The sequence below is a fragment of the Hyla sarda genome, chromosome 1, assembly GCF_029499605.1.
Source record: "Hyla sarda isolate aHylSar1 chromosome 1, aHylSar1.hap1, whole genome shotgun sequence".
NCBI classification, from domain to species: domain Eukaryota; kingdom Metazoa; phylum Chordata; class Amphibia; order Anura; family Hylidae; genus Hyla; species Hyla sarda.
The window spans coordinates 381,731,562-381,749,283 of record NC_079189.1 but is presented as its reverse complement, the minus strand read 5'-3'; the positions used below and the strand labels follow the sequence as shown (position 1 = coordinate 381,749,283).

Below are 17,722 nucleotides of genomic sequence, written 5' to 3'. Positions count from 1 at the left end.
CCGACCTTCTGCTACGTCTGACCTTGCCTCTGCCTAGTCCTTCTGTCCCACGCCTTCTCAGCAGTCAGCGTGGTTGAGCCGTTGCTAGTGGATACGACCTGGTTGCTACTGCCGCAGCAAGACCATCCCGCTTTGCGGCGGGCTCTGGTGAACACCAGTAGCCTCTTGGAACCGGTCCACCTGCACGGTCCACGCCAATCCCTCGCTGACACAGTGGATCCACAACCGGTAAGCCGAATCGTGACAACAGGTAACGCAATGACTCAAATACCCTCATAAGTGAGTTTACGCAATTTTTCCCCATGGTTATTAAGCATCAAGCATCTTGCTTGAAAAAGACCTTATTGTAAGGTCAAAACTTCGCAACATCTGTATGTGTTTGGACCAAAAAAAACCACTGAATTTTGGACACCAGACCTGGCGTAAAGTCTTCCATCTCTTACTTTATTGTAAGCCAACTATTAGTTGGTTAAACTTAGACTAGACAGTCTTCAGCTATGCCAGAATTATCAGTGACCCTGATAGACTTTGATAAATCTGGCGTATTGTGGCAGTGTGATTAATATTATAGTGTTATTTTATTTCTTTAAACTACTCTACCCAATACATACTCAAATAAGTAAAAAGTGATCATCTGCCCACGTTGATGTCAGTCTGGACTTTTAGCCTCTGGATGCCTCTGAATTTAACATGGGGCATCCTTAACTTTGTGTTGGCAGTGGGAGATCAGTAGCCCAAAGTTATTTAACCCTTTGGGAAAAACCTTAACCTTCTAATTGCTGCTAAAGTTTTCCTTATTACTAAACCAGAGAAACACAAAAAGACGTTCTGTGAATCTGCTGAAAAACTGAATAACAACGACCAGCCAGAAATAGGAAACTGGATGAATATGAAACCAACTTTAGCGTAGTTATTGTAGTGTACATAACCATTCAGTAATCGATTGGTGTGCCCCTGCCTGTTTTCACTTTTCAGTAGACTTTCACCATATGTGCTGAGTACAGGAGGGGGAGGTATGTATACACAATACACACTTATTTCCTCACACACCCTGGAGGTTGAGCTCTACCTCCTCTACAGCAACTAAATAACTCACACGCTGTCCAAAACACAGTAGTGATTGGAGAAAAGCAGGATTGTAGTGTCTGCCCCTCACACACCCTCAGCCTGCTCTTCTGACTGGCAGTTCCTGGAGAGGAGGAGAGCTCTGCCTGGCTTATAAAAGTGGCACTGTGAGGGGATTCTGCTGCACTGTCCATCCAGCAGCCGAATACACATAACCTCAATCTCACACACATCTGTGTCTTCACTGGAAGTGCCAACATGACAGACCAGTCACCCTTTGACACCGATGTGATCACTATGACCCGATTCGTGATGGAAGAGGGCATCAAAGCCAAAGGCACTGGAGAGATGACCCAGCTCCTAAATTCACTGTGCACTGCCATCAAAGCCATCTCATCTGCTGTGCGCAAAGCTGGGCTTGCCAACCTGTGAGTAGTCTCAGATATGCATACATGAATTTAATTTTAACCCCTTAAGGACGCAGGGTTTTTCAGTTCTTGCATTTTTGTTTTTTCCTCCTTACCTTTTAAAAATCATAACCCTTTCAATTTTACACCTAAAAATAATCCATATTATGGCTTATTTTTTGTGCCACCAATTCTACTTTGCAGTGACATTAGTCATTTTACCCAAAAATCCACGGCGAAATGGAAAAAAAAATAATTGTGCGACACAATCGAAGAAAAAATTCCATTTTGTAACTTTTGGGGGCTTCTGTTTCTGCGCAGTGCATATTTTAGTAAAAATGACACCTTATCATTATTCTGTAGGTCCATACGATTAAAATGATACCCTACTTATATAGGTTTGATTTTGTCGTACTTCTGAAAAAAATCATAACTACATGCAGGAAAATTTATACGTTTAAAAATGTCCTCTTCTGACCCCTATAACTTTTTTACTTTTCCATGTACTGGGCGGTATGAGGGGTAATTTTTTGCGCCATGATCGGAAGTTTTTATCGGTACCATTTTTGTTTTGATCGGACTTTTTGATCACTTTTTATTCATTTTTTAATGGTATAAAAAGTGACTAAAAAAATGCTTTTTTTGGACTTTGGATTTTTTTTACGTGTACGCCGTTGACCGTGCGGTTTAATTAATGATATATTTTTATAGTTCGAACATTTACGCACGTGGCAATACCAAATAATTTTATTTTTATTTACACTGTTTTATTTTTTTTTACGGGAAAAGGGGGGTGATTCAAACTTTTATTAGGAAAGGGGTTAAATGATCTTTATTAACACTTTTTTTCAAATTTTTTTGCAGTGTTATAGGTCCCATAGGGACCTATAACACTGCACACACTGATCTTTTACACAGATCACTGGCATGTATTAACACGCCTGTGATCAGTGTTCTCGGCGCTTGACTGCTCCTGCCTGGATCTCAGGCACGGAGCAGTCATTCTCTGATCAGACATCAAGGAGGCAGGTAAGGGACCTCCCGGTGTCCTGTAAGCTGTTCGGGACGCCGCGATTTCACCGCGGTGGTCCCGAACAGCCCGACTGAGCAGCCGGGATACTTTCACTTTCGCTTCAGACGCGGCGGTCAGCTTTGATTGCCGCGTCTGAAGGGTTAATACAGGGCATCACCGCGATCAGTGATGTCCTGTATTAGCCGCGGGTCCCGGCCGCATATCGGTGACCCCGCGGCATATCGCGGGAGCTGGCGGAGAACGTAAATATGCGTCCTTCGTCGTTAAGGGGTTAAACTTGCTTTTGTACATTGGAACTAAGTATTACTGGTAAATAATCTACCAATTCAGTCATTAGAAACATTTTCAGACCCTTTCACTTCTTCACATTCTGTTATGTTTTCTGCACTCAATACACCATAATGACAAAGAGAAAACAGAAATCTTTGCTAATTTATTGAAATGGAAAAACTTAAATATTGCATTATAGAAATATAGAATGTGTCGGCAGATAAGAACCATTCGACGCGTCTAGTCTGTCTAATATTCTGAATCCTATCAATAGTCCTTCTCCTGATCTTATATGAAGCATAGTTTTATGCCTATCCCTATCTTATATGAAGGATAGCCTTATGCCTATCCCATGCATGCTAAAACTCCTTCACTGCATTTGTAACTACCACTTCTATAGGAAGGCTATTCCATGCATCCACTACTCTCTCAGTAAAGTAATACTTCCTCATATTATGGCATAAACCTTTGCCCCTCTAATTTAAAACTATGACATAAGACCCTTTACTCAGTACTTAGTTGAGGCACCTTTGGCAGATATTACAGCCTCCAGTTTTTTTGGGGATGATGCCACATGGTTTGCACACTGGCTTTGGGGATTTTCTGCTTTTCTACTTTGCACATCCTCTTAAGCTCTGTCAGGTTAGATGGGGACCGTCGGTGGAAACCCTTTTCAGGTCTCTCCAGAGATGTTTGATTGGGTGCAAGTTAGTGCTCTGGCTGGGCTACTCAAGGGCATTCACAGAGTGGTCCCGAAGGCACTACTGTGTTGTCTTGGCTGTGTGTTAAGGGTCAATGGGGACATTTTAAAAACTTGTCTAGAGTAAACTGGAGCAGATTGCTTCTTTAATTTGTAAAAAGGTCTCTGAAAAATAAAAAGAACAATCTGATTGGTTGCTATAGGCAACTGCTCCATTTTCCCTCTGAACAGGTTTTCATAAATCCCCCCTATATTTTTGTTGAAAGGTAAGTCTTTGACCCAATCTGAGGCCCAGAGCACTCTGGATCAGGGTTTCATTAAGAATATCTTTGTACTTTGCTCCATCCAGCTTTCCCTCAACCCTGACAAGTTTCCCCCTCCCTGCTGCTGAAGAACACCCCACAGCAAAATGCTGCCATTACCATGCTTCATTGTAGGAATGGTATTGGGCAGGTAATGAGCAGTGCTTGGTTTCCTCCAGACATGATGCTTAGAATTAAATGGGCACTGCCAGATCCAAAAACGTTTTATATATTGTTACTGATGAAAATTAAAGACCTTTTGAAATATAGTTGTTTAAAAAAAATTTAATATTTCATAAAATTTAAAAAATGGCTCTTGAAAATCCCACCATTAGGGACACTAACCAGTCTTGCATCAGCATCAGGCTTGTCATGGACAAGAGATGACTCATGGACAAGAGATGACTCATGGACAAGAGATGACTCATGGACAAGGCTGCATGAGCAGGTGCACCAATAACCTCCCACCACTACAGGGGAGTAACACGCCCCCTTCCCCTAAAAGGATTTCTAAGGCTAAGTTTCCACTTGTTTTTTTTTTTTTTCTGGCAGTATTTTGAAAACTACCACTGCAGTTTTTGAGCCAAAGTCAGAAGTGGAACCATAAGGGAGGAGAAGTATAAGTCCTTCCTTTATATGTCCTATTCCATCTGAATACATTTCTGGCTTTGGCTCAATAACTGCAGTGGCAGTATTCCAAAAACTGCAAGGAAATAAACCAAGTGGAAACTTTGCTTTACACTCTGAGCTAATGAAAAGAGGTATCTTTTTTATAATAAATATAGGGGATAGAGGCATACAAAGTAGATGTACATTGTCAGGATTAGGTACTGAGTAACATATTAATTATTTTTTATTTTTGTGGGATCTGACAGGTACGCTTTAAGGCTAAAAAGAATAAATCTTGATTTCATTACACCAGAGACTCTTTTTCCTAAGCCTTTAAGTGTCTTTTTCATAAACTTTTAGGATGCATTCACTCTACGAATTGTGCCTTCGAGGCACGAATACGTTAGAACACCCCCAAAATGGGATGCCAAAGTATATGTGCTTGGGCACCATTCCCACCATTCATTGCCAAAGTATCCAAAAAAGAAGATTGCAGCAGCACACATTGGTCAAAAAATTTAGGCTCTTAGCGCACTTTTTTGATCAAAAACATGTCCCCCATCCACCATGGGGAAGTGGCCTCATTTAGGATGGGACCCTAACACACATTCTGAGCCTAACACTCAGATACCAACTCACCTCTGCTGGGCATATGGCCTCTGACTGGGTGACATGCTGGATCCATATACAATTTAAAACACCACCTGGGAGAAAGGGGGAGGGGTGCACAGCTAAAGAGGGTGCCATTCACCCTGTGTAGTAAATACAAGCAAAAAGAAAAATAGCCAGCACTAAACTTTTAGGATGCATTTACTCTACGAATTGTGCCTTCGAGGCACGAATACGTTAGAACACCCCCAAAATGGGAGGCCAAAGTATCTGTGCTTGGGCAGCATTCATTGCAATGATTTGAATGTAGTGAACTAGTGACTACATTCAGGTACTTTCTGAGCATATACTAGCTTTTGCTCACACTAAAAAAGCACAGCATGCCGCAGTTTTCAGTACTAGCAAAAACTGTTATATGCTCAGAAACCCGAACACTCTCACTAGCTGACTACATTTAGGTCATTGCAATGATTGGCATCGTCTCCTCACTGAGCATGGTTATGTTAGCACACCAATTACATTGCAGTTACATCACAAATCTCCCCTACTAAATTGAATGTGTAGCTGATGGAGTACTCTAAAGGAAACCTGTCAGGTCCCCTAATCCCCAAAAGCCCTCCCTAGTACCATGTAGATGCAGGGCACAGCAATTGGATTCTGTGCCCATAAGCTTCCTATGATGCCACATTCAGGGCTCAAGTCCTGAAAGAATGTGTGAGAATTGAGTTCCTGCACTTTTTCCCACAGAAGGAACACCGCTCCCATGTGGAAGAGTTCCCACACTTTTTTTTTCCAGGACATGACCCCTGCCCACACTATAGTAAAAGTGCTTTCTGACACTGGTTAAGTAGGCACAGGGGCAAAGCCGCAGCACCTGTAGTCACACTATCCATGCTTGCATCCAGCACTAACTCTTGATTGACACACTGATTGCCAGGCTTTGCATGAAGTGCCCGGAACTCCGTATGCCAGTCATGCATGAGTGTCTGGAAGGGCTGCGGGGGGCAATGTGACTACATGTGCTGCAGCTCCATACTCATGCCTACTTACCCGGCGGCAGGGGACACTGATTAAACTTGATTTTTCTTTTACCGTATTGCAGCATGAGAGAAAGCTTATGGGCACTGTGTACGAATACTGAGCCCTTAAAGGGGTTCTCCGGTGCTTACACATCTTTTCCCCTATCCAAAGGATAGGGGATAAGATGCCTGATCGCGGGAGTCCCGCAGCTGGGGACCCTCGGGATCTTGCAAGCGGCACCCCGTTTGTAATCAGTCCCCAGAGCGAACACGCTGATTACAGGCGACCACCAGCGCGTGACGTCACGCCTCTGCCGCTGTGTGACATCACGCTCCACCCCTCAATGCAAGCCTATGGGAGGGGTCGTGATAGCTGTGGTCGCCGGTAACACACTCCGGGGACTCATTACAAACGGTGCCGCGTGCATGATCCCAGGGGTCCCCAGCGGCGGGACTCCCGCGATCAGGCATCTTATCCCCTATCCTTTGGATAGGGGAAAAGATGTGTAAGCACTGGAGAACCCCTTTAATATACAAGGTACTGGAGAAGGCTGATAGGGGTTAGGGTACCTGACAGGTTACAGACAGTTCTGGCACATCCAGTAGAATGTGGGTGATCCTTTTGTGCATCCAGTTCTCTTTTGCTTTTTCCAGCCTTTGCCATGCTTATATCACAAAACCGGTATCATGGGACCCTGTCATTCCTTATAGATGACAGGAATGTCTGTTGTCTGGCCATTGTCTCACAAAGTGGTTTTCTGGCCAAAATGTATTGACGACCTATCCACAGGATAGGTTATCAATAATAGATTGGAGAGGCGCCACCACCTGGCACTCATGGCCAATCATCTGTTTGCCCCAGCCAAGGTGCCTGCATACACAGTAAAACATAGCAAGGAGCGGAGAGCTCCATTAATTGGGGTACCATGCTGGGTTACTGGAGCTCATCTCCCATTGAAGTGAATGAAAAGTGAGCTGCAGTAACCCAGAATGGCTATACCACAATATACTGAGGCATCTGCCTCCAGTTCTGTTTCACTGTGTATGGCAGCGATTCGGCTCTGGCAAGATGCTGGGTGTTGATGCTCCACCAATCTGATATTGATGACCTAAGGATATAGATAATCTTTACCAGAAAACTCATCTAGGAGTAACTTACTGCTCTGAAGTATGTCAGGCATAATTTGTCAGGTAGAGTGCACCTCAATGCAATATTGAGAAAAACTATGTAGGCTACTGAACAGCAACAGGTTTTACCTGGCACTGGATTATCAACATTTTCATACATCAAATGCACCCTTTTTATGTCAGTAATAGATTTGTTAGGCCATAACAGCTATGGTGTTTAACACAAATTTCAGTTTTCTGTCTTCAGCATCGCCGGCACTAGTCTTAAAGCTATATGCAGTAGCAGGCATGCACGATCGCCATTTAGAACAGACAATTTGGGAGATCTCTCTACTTGTGTGTGCAGATGTGTTCGGGGTGTTCTTGGCAGAAATCCGACTTATAAAGGAAGCGCTACCAGCCTAAGTTGGATTCCAGGGGATTCTCTGCCATGAACACCCGAACTCTTCTGCATAACCAAGTTCCACACCGCTGCACAACAAATTCGGTACCGACAGACAGCAACTCCCAAATACTATATGACTCTAAGAACTATATACAGATTTGTGCCTGATAGCACAACACATGTAGGTGAGCACCTTTAATTTCTTTAAATCTTTAAATACGTTCAGCAAGGATAACGCCACTATATTGCGCCAACTCTGTTCCACTTTTTTCCTATATACTTCTATCTTTCTACTTGTGAGAGGGACCAAGTGCACCAAACTATCTCATTTGCGTATGTCCACAATTTCGGGAATAATGGAAGAATGGAGGCACAGCTCTCACTCTGTAGGACTGTGTAAAACTTAGTTGCTGCAGAGAAATTGAACATATACTGCCAGCTTTTCCCACAGATTTTTGGTGATGAGCTTCTTGTCAAGGAACTTAACATTATCCAAATTTGAAAGCCTCTTTAAACTTTTAATGTCATTTAAGAAAATCTTTTGATCGGTTGAGTCTAAATGCTGAGAAACTACCAATCACTTGAAGAAATGGGGAAAGGCTCTTAGCTGAGAGTCGGGAGAAGTGCTTAGCTTAGCCCTTCTCTTCCATCTCATCCCTGCAGTAAAGGACTTCCAAAGACTTTCTATTGAATCAGTTTCCTCCAATGAAAACTTTTAACATGTCAAAAGTTATTTTTTTTTTTAAATAACATTAACACTTTAATGAAGTTACTCCAAAAAACTAGCATAACTGATCCTCCCACCCCAGAGACAGACAAACACATAAAGTTCGGGCATATCCTAAAGAACTTAATCTAGTACCGCCATCTTTCCATTGCTTCACCTAACAATTATTAACAATTATATTAAAAAGATTCTAATGCACAACAGGTGTCACGGGAGCCCATCCTTACCAATGGATATAATAGAAATTATGTTGAAATAATGTGTCATACATTGGTGAGAATTATTATGTGTCAGGTATAATCTTAGAGGGATATTCCAGGAATTCTTTTTATTTGACTATGCTACAAGGGCTGTAAAGTTAGTGTAGTTCATAATATAGTGTCTGTACCTGTGTGTGATGGTTTTCTCACAATTCTTATGTGATTTTCACCCCACTATTTATTTTTAACAGCATACAAAATGACTGTTGTCTCAGATTTTTCCCTGTTTGCAATGCAGCCGAGACCTGACTCACTAATCAGCTGATTACAGGGAGCCTGTCTGCTTCAATGGGTGGAGCGATAGCTTGGTGGGAGAGAGATCAATCTGCAATTAATGCAACAGCTGTAGGCACCCTGATTGAAAACCACAGGTCTTTTGAATGGCTACTCAAAAAGAAACACTGATTGACAGTCAATTTCATATGTTGTGCAAATGGAACAGACAACAGGTAGAAATTATAGCAAGATACCCCCAATACAGGAGTGGTCCAGCAGGTGGTGACCACAGTCCACTTCTCAGTTCCTATGCTTCCTGGCTGATGTTTTGGTCACATTTGAATGCTTGTGGTGCTTTCACTAGTGGTAACATGAGACGGAGTCTACAAGCCACACAAGTGGCTCAGGTAGTGCAGCTCATCCAGCATGGCACATCAATGCGAGCTGTGGCAAGAAGGCTTGCTGTGTCTGTCAGCATAGTTTCCAGAGCATGGAGGAGCTACCAGGAGACAGGCCAGTAGATCAGGAGACGTAGAAGAGGCCGTAGGAGGGCAACAACCCAGCTGCAGGACCGCTACCTCTGCCTTTGTGCAAAGCAGGTTCACATTGAGCACATGGGATAGACGTGACAAAGTCTGGAGACGTTGTGGAGAACGTTCTGCTGCCTGCAACATCCTCCAGCATGACCGGTTTGGCGGTGGGTCAGTAATGGTTTGGGGTGGAATTTCTTTGGGGGACCGCACAGCCCTCCATGTGCTTGCCAGAAGTAGCCTGACTGCCATTAGGTACCGAGATGAGATCCTCAGACCTCTTGTGAGACCATATGTTGGTGTGGTTGGCCCTGGGTTCCTCCTAATGCAAGACAATGCTTGACCTCATGTGGCTGGAGTGTGTCAGCAGTTCCTGCAAGAGGAAGGCATTGATGCTATGGAGTGGCCTGCCAGTTCCCCAGACCTGAATCCGCCACATCTGGGACATCATGTCTCACTCCATCCACCAACGCCACGTTGCACCACAGACTGTTCAGGAGTTGGCGGATGTTTTAGTCCAGGTCTGGGAGGACATCCCTCAGGAGACCATCCGCCACCTCATCAGGAGTATGCCCAGGCATTATAGGGAGGTCATACGGGCACGGAGGCCACACACATACTGAGCCTCATTTTGACTTGTTTTAACCCCTTAAGGACGCAGGACGTAAATGTACGTCCTGGTGAGGTGGTACTTAACGCACCAGGACGTACATTTACGTCCTAAGCATAACCGCGGGCATCGGAACGATGCCCGTGTCATGCGCGGCTGATCCCGGCTGCTGATCGCAGCCAGGGACCCGCCGGCAATGGCCGACGCCCGCGATCTCGCGGGCGTCCGCCATTAACCCCTCAGGTGCCGGGATCAATACAGATCCCGGCATCTGCGGCAGTTCGCGATTTAAATGAAAGATCGGATCGCCCGCAGCGCTGCTGCGGGGATCCGATCATTCATAACGCCGCACGGAGGTCCCCTCTCCTTCCTCCGTGCGGCTCCCGGCATCTCCTGCTCTTTTCTGAGATCGAGCAGACCAGAGCAGGAGATGACCGATAATACTGATCTGTTCTATGTCCTATACATAGAACAGATCAGTATTAGCAATCATGGTATTGCTATGAATAGTCCCCTATGGGGACTATTCAAGTGTAAAAAAAAATGTAAAAAAATGTAAAAGTAAAAGTAAAAAAAAAGTGAAAAATCCCCTCCCCCAATAAAAAAGTTAAACGTCCGTTTTTTCCTATTTTACCCCCAAAAAGCATAAAAAACATTTTTTATAGACATATTTGGTATCGCCACGTGCGTAAATGTCCGAACTATTAAAATAAAATGTTAATGATCCCGTACGGTGAACGGCGTGAACGAAAAAAAAAAAAAGTCCAAAATTCCTACTTTTTTATTACATTTTATTTAAAAAAAATTATAAAAAATGTATTAAAAGTTTTTTATATGCAAATGTGGTATCAAAAAAAAGTAAAGATCATGGCGCAAAAAATGAGCCCCCATACCGCCGCTTATACGGAAAAATAAAAAAGTTATAGGTCATCAAAATAAAGGGATTATAAACGTACTAATTTGGTTAAAAAGTTTGTGATTTTTTTTAAGCACAACAATAATAGAAAAGTATATAATAATGGGTATCATTTTAATCGTATTCACCCTCAGAATAAAGAACACATGTCATTTTTACCATAAATTGTACGGCGTGAAAACGAAACCTTCCAAAATTAGCAAAATTGCGTTTTTCGTTTTAATTTCCCCACAAAAATAGTGTTTTTTGGTTGCGCCATACATTTTATGATATAATGAGTGATGTTACTACAAAGGACAACTGGTCACGCAAAAAACAAGCCCTCATACTAGTCTGTGGATGAAAATATAAAAGAGTTATGATTTTTAGAAGGCGACGAGGAAAAAATGAAAACATAAAAATTAAATTGTCTGAGTCCTTAAGGCCAAAATGGGCTGAGTCCTTAAGGGGTTAAGGACATTACATCAAAGTTGGATCAGCCTGTAGTGTGGTTTTCCACTTTGATTTTGAGTGTGACTCAATATCCAGACCTCCATGGGTTGATAAATTTGATTTCCATTGATAATTTTTGTGTGATTTTGTTGTCAGCACATTCAACTATATAAAGACAAAAGTATTTCATTTGATTCGTTCATTCAGATTTAGGATGTGTTATCTAAGTGTTCCCTTTATTTTTTTTGAGCAGTGTATAATGTATTTGACACTAAAAGATGAGACTGATGTTAGATCCCATAGCAAGTAGTGAACAACACAACCGGTATTAGGAAAGGCTGATTTACAATTGGACTTTGATCCGTCTGGCACAGGAACATTGGCTTGATTCCCTCAGTTTATGTATTATGTGCACATTCATTATTTATTTAGAATTGGGAAGAAAAAAGGTGCAGGCCAATGCAGGTTCCATCTTGTGCCTTTTGTGGCATATGTAAATCCAATGTATGCAGTGTACTTTACTATAGAAAGAGAGTATTCCATGTGATAGGCATGGCCAAGCACACAAGGGCTCTTAATACATTCATGCCTGCAGTTCATTTTGAATGTAATTTCGTCTTAGCTAAATGAATTCCATAAGAAAACAAGATAAAAGGTCTATATACAATGGCACCATTATATATTCTTTTAAAGGAAGTAAAAGATCCCATATGCTTCTCTGAGCCTCAACTAACCACATATCCTGTACATAAACTGTTGTAACATCAGGCTATACAATGACATGAAGAGACATGAAATACTACTATGTGCAACACATTTCTCCACACTTTTATGCAACAGGGAAAGTGCAGCTTGCATAGTGTTGTATGATCCTATCATACACAACTTAACCAAACATTACTCAACTTCACACCCCATTCCTAATTGTATGGGCAGCTTTGGGGTACATCCTATAAATGAACATTCTATGATTTTTGGCCATTGCCCAGTGTAAGGCTGTGTGTACAAGTTGCACCTAAATAGCGGCTCCTCATACACAAAATTTTACAACATTTTTGGTTATTTGTGCCAAAATGCACGTGGTATGTGCAGTTACCGCTAATTAGTCGTATCGTGTGAACACATCCTTAAGGGGGTACTCCAGTGGAATTTTTTTATTTATTTTTTTATCAACTGGTGCCAGAAAGATTTGTAAATTACTTCTATTTAAAAAAATCTTAATCCTTCCAGTACTTATCAGCTGCTGTATGTTCCAGAGGAGGTTGTATAGTTCTTTTGTGTCTTGATGGGGAAATAAAAGACCTCATTAACCAGTCTATTGGTTGACCACTAGAAGGTTAAAGGGGTACTCCAGTGGAACAAATTATTTTTTTTTCAAATCAACTGGTGCCAGAAAGTTAAGCAGAATTGTAAATTACCTCCATATAAAAATCTTAATCCTTCTAGTACTTATCAGCTGCGTTGAGTTGTTCTTTTCTGTCTGACCACAGTGCTCTCTGCTGCCACCTCTGTCCATGTCAGGAACTGTCCAGAGTAGGAGCGAGTCCCCATAGCAAACCTCTCCTGCTCTGGATTGTAGGAGCAATAGTTCATTTTAACCCCTTCCCAATAATTGATAATCGGTAAGTGTAAAATGAAAGTAAACAAACACAGATCGACTTCAACAGATCATTTATGGGATCAGTTCATCTGCTTTTGTAAAAAGAACTCAAGGTGACACAAGTTCAGCCACCCTATGTTCCTTATTTATGCAGAAATGGGGGCAGTAAACATCTAACATTTTCGGAAAACTTAATTACTTGTTATTTACCAAGTCTACATTCCTTTGCAGAAAACAGACCTCTAAAGCAAACCTGTTTACCCATTAACCTTTGGCCTCACACAGAGAAGCACAAGGAGGGATATAGATAACAGGTTTTACATGTAACCCGACCATTGATTGAAATTTACCGGCCGCACAGCAAGAGTTTAAGGCTATATTCTAAATACTTATAGGGACATTTGCTGGGTAAAAATTGACAACATATTGACATACAGATACAGTAACGGTAACTAGACAAATATATTAATAGTTTTGTCGAAAAATGGCTCTAAAAATGTTTTGGACAATCCCCGACGGATCCGGCAGCCGTAGGATTAAATGCATTAAATGTGAATGCATCCTTACCCTGTTTTCCATGCAGGAAACATCGCAGTATATTTTTATAGTTCAGATAACTTGTCCTTCACTCGTAAATCTCTGCTCATTCTGTGCTGTGGTCAAGTTGGTAATTCTAATCACTGACAGCAATCTCTTTATGCACATTTATACATAGCTGTCAATCACTGAGTAGGACCGCCCACTTGACTACTCATCTTAGAATGAGCAGAGATTATGAATAAGATTGAAATGAATAAATGATAGGTTATCCTGGATACAACCCTGTATATCAATATGTTCAGCTTCTCTTGCTCTATAAGGCTGGGTTCACACTACGGTTTGTATTTATGGTTCCCATACATGGCTGGGAGGAGGGGGGCGTGGCTTAATCGCAGCTCCCGCACTCAACCGTATTTAATGCATGTCTATGAGCCGACCGGAGTGAACCACAGCCTCCGGTCAGCTGCGTTTTCGTCCGTGTGCGGTTTCCCGACCGCAGGCAAAAACGCTGTCGACTGCGTTTTTGCCTATGGTCGGGAAACCGCATATGGCCGAAACGCAGCCGACCGGAGGCTGCTGTTCACTCCGGTCGGCTCATAGACATGCATTAAATACGGTTCCCGAATACGATTAAGCCCCGCCCCTTCCTCCCAGCCATATACGGGAACCGTAAATACAAACCGTAGTGTGAACCCAGCTTAACATGATGTGTTTTCATTGTGACAGGTTTCCTTTAACTGGCTAGTAGCTGTAGTTAAATCACAATAAAAGACATAAATATCCTGCCCATGTGGAACTCTCCTTTAACACCTGCAAACGCAGAAGAATTGTTATTGTAAAGAACATGGCATGTTTTAACAACCCTAGATGAATCTTTTATTATGCTGCACAAAGTGTAAATGTGACAGCGGGTGTGGTCTTAGACTAGCCAATCCTCTGTACTATAGTTCCTGTCCTGTCCTTGTTTGTCAGAAGGTAGATGTACCTGAAATAAAGCATTACTCTAAGAACATTGTTTTCGATTTTCTGCACAGCCCTCATATACATGGATTGCATTATGAGAATGAGTTATCTGATTTATAAATTTATACTAATAAAATACCTTTATGTATATATCATCAAAATATTCCTCAATGCTGTACAGAGAATGTCAGCATTCCCATTGGCCCCTGTCCCCAAACTAAACTCCAATATGATATGGTTTGTTTTGTTTTAAAACTCAAACAATGCAAAATTACCATTGCAGAATGTGTTAGAACCGTATACAAAATGTTAAGCACTTAGTCCTACTTTTCCATGCGCACACTAACCTTCAGATCTTCTAATGCTGTTTTTAAATAGCACTGTTGGATTGATATACCAAGCTTGTCTCAGAAAATTGTTCAATATGGGATGGTTTAGAGGGTGGGAGAAAACCAGAGTCCCCTGAGGAAACCCACGTAACCTCTGGGAGCACATGGAAACCTCTTGTAGATGTTAGTTGGGCAAATGCTTCGGTTTTCTTTGGAGAATCCTTACTACTTATTTCCATGATGGATTTTTTTCCCACAGTGCAAGCAGAATTTGCAATAAGATTCATGTCAGATTCAACCCATGTGAATAGGGCTTTAAAGGAGTACTCTGGGGAAAAATAACGCACTATGCACAGGATAGGGGATAAGTAGCTGATTGTTGGGGGGGGGGGGGGGCGTCTGACTGCTGGGGCTCCCTGCGATCACTGGGACAGGACCCCGGCGCTCTCAGCGAGCACTTTGTGGAATCTACAAGTAGACGGCACGCGCTCCATTAATTTCTATGGGAGTGCCGATGATGCTGAGAGCTGTATTCGGGCCTTTTCGGCACTCCCATAGGAATGAATGGAGCACATGCCGGCTACAGCACGCATTCCTCACTGAGCGCCGGGTCCCTTCCCGGTGATCACGGGTGGCCCCAGTGGTCGGACCCCACAATCAGCTACTTATTTCCTATCCTTTGGATAGGGGCTAAGTTTTTTTTTGCCAGAGATCTCCTTTAATGTCTACAGAATTGTGCATCTTTCTTATGATTACTGCACAGACATATAGTGTATTCTGCATTAAGATTTAGTCACAATTTCTTTTGGGGGTTCTAGTTATATGGAATTTCATTTAATTCGACAACCAATGGTTGAGAAATCCATGTACTCAAGTATGCAAAAAATTAGTCCAAAATGGATTTGCAAAGTATCTGAAGCCCATGGTAATGATCAGTCTATGTAGTGGCTTTGCTCTGGTCTCTGCCAGTGTCAGTGAATGCCCACTGAGCCTGCGTCAATGTCCTGGCCTATTTATTGGCTATGTCAGATAAACAGTCATTTTTACACTTATTTTCTTTACCTATCCTCCTAGTGTTCATAAAGCAAGTGATTCTAATAGGAGGTACATATTACAAAACTAATGTAAAGACAGTAACCAAGAAGTAGCTATGCTTTAAATATATCAGCATATAATTGTTATCATATGTGTCCCCTTTTCATTATGAATGCTTCCCTTTAGATATGGAATTGCTGGATCCACTAATGTAACAGGAGACCAAGTGAAAAAGCTGGATGTTCTTTCAAATGACCTAGTTGTTAACATGCTGAAGTCCTCATTCGGTGCCTGTGTCCTGGTATCAGAAGAAGACCCACATGCTCTTATTGTGGAGGCTGATAGGAGGGTATGTACATGTATGTGTCTATATGTATGAACTGCGGCTAGAGTTTATTGCTTAATAACATGGTAATCCTTAGTGCACAATGTTCTTGCTTCCTGCAATGACATAACAGCCCTGATGCAATTTCTCATTTACAAAGATGGCATAACATCCCTCTTCTGCAATTCAGACACATAAGTATTAAGAAAGTATTCATATATTTAATTATATTCCATGTATTAATTCTTTCTTACCATCAATATAATGCCAGTATCGGTTTACATGATATTGGGACTTGTTTGTGCAATGGTTGGGCAAGGAAAAAATTGCTTTTGCTCTTGGAGATGTTAGCTTTGTTATTCTGTAAGATACCATATAGAGTCAGGTGGCAGAGACCATGTTTTTGTCTGTGTTCTTACAAACATACAGTGTCTTGCATAAGTGTTTTTTACCTCCCTGGACATTTACCATTTCAACACAACATGCAGAGTAGTTTGAAAGGGCAAAACACATTTTATTGTGACACAAACAATAATGAGAAAATAATGAGAAATGTTTCACTGTGAGGATGGTATGCGCAGGGTGATGGGCAGTACCGTATATACTCGAGTATAAGCCGACCCGAATATAAGCCGAGGCCCCTAATTTCACCCCAAAAACCCAGGAAAAGTTATTGACTCGACTATAAGCCTAGGGTGGGAAATACATCATCCCCCCATGCCATCATCCAGACCCCGTCATCATCCCCCCCCCCTACATCATCACTGCCTGTCAATCCCTTCAGCCATCGGCTGTCCGGGCATGCTGGGAGTTGTAGTTTTGAAACCCCTGGAGGTCAGCAAGTTGAAGACCACTGCAGCCTTTGTCATCATCCAGACCCCCCCTTTAGTTTTCTACTCCCCTCCCCACGATGGGAAGCAAGGGTGAGCTGGTCCGGGCCATCTATGCTGCAGGGACCGTCCGGTGGGGAGGGTTAGTCGTTGCGGGCTGTCCATTTTCACCGGGGGGGCCCTCTTCCCCGTGCTCCGGGCCTGCCCCGGACTAGTGACGTTGCCTTGACGACGACGCACAGGGACGCGCATGAACGTCGTCGTCAAGGCAACGTCATTAGTCCGGGGCAGGCCCGGAGCGCGGAGAAGAGGGCCCCCCCTGGTTAAAATGGACAGCCCAGAATGACTAACCCTCCCCACCGGACGGTCCCTGCAGCATAGATGGCCCGGACCAGCTCACCCTAACTTCCCGCCGAGGGGAGGTGAGTAGAAAACTAAAGGGGGGGGGGGGTCTGAATGATGACGATGGCCACAGTGGTCTTCAACCTGCGGACCTCCAGAGGTTTCAAAACTATATCTCCCAGCATGCCCGGACAGCCGACGCTGTCCGGGCATGCTGGGAGTTGTAGTTTTGCAACATCTGGAGGTCCGCAGGTTGAAGACCACTGAGAAGGGATTAACAGGCGGAGAGTTCACTCGAGTATATATACGGTATTTGGTTTCCACCACACATATCGTTTTACACTGAAGCCAAAAAGTTAAATTTTGCTCTAATCTGACCAGAACACCTTCTTCCACATGTTTGCTGTGTCTCCCAAATGGCTTGTGGCTAACTCCAAATGGAATTTGTTTTGGCTCACTTTGAACAATGGCTTTCTTTTGCCACTCTTCCATAAAGGCCAGATTTATGGAGTATACAACCAATAACTGTCCTGTGGACAG

At 42.8% G+C, this 17,722-nt stretch overlaps 1 protein-coding gene across 1 annotated transcript in view; it reads left to right on the top strand.

Moving 5' to 3' along the window:
• Nucleotides 1-1,185: 1,185 nt before the first annotated feature.
• The window catches only part of LOC130307937 (fructose-1,6-bisphosphatase 1-like), a 34,296-nt gene continuing 17,759 nt past the window's right edge, over nt 1,186-17,722 (top strand). Inside the window, exons 1-2 of the mRNA XM_056552207.1 lie at nt 1,186-1,493; nt 15,872-16,034. Of these exons, the coding sequence (XP_056408182.1) occupies nt 1,324-1,493; nt 15,872-16,034 (333 nt within the window). The 5' untranslated portion in view covers nt 1,186-1,323. The remainder of the gene's footprint in view (nt 1,494-15,871; nt 16,035-17,722) is intronic.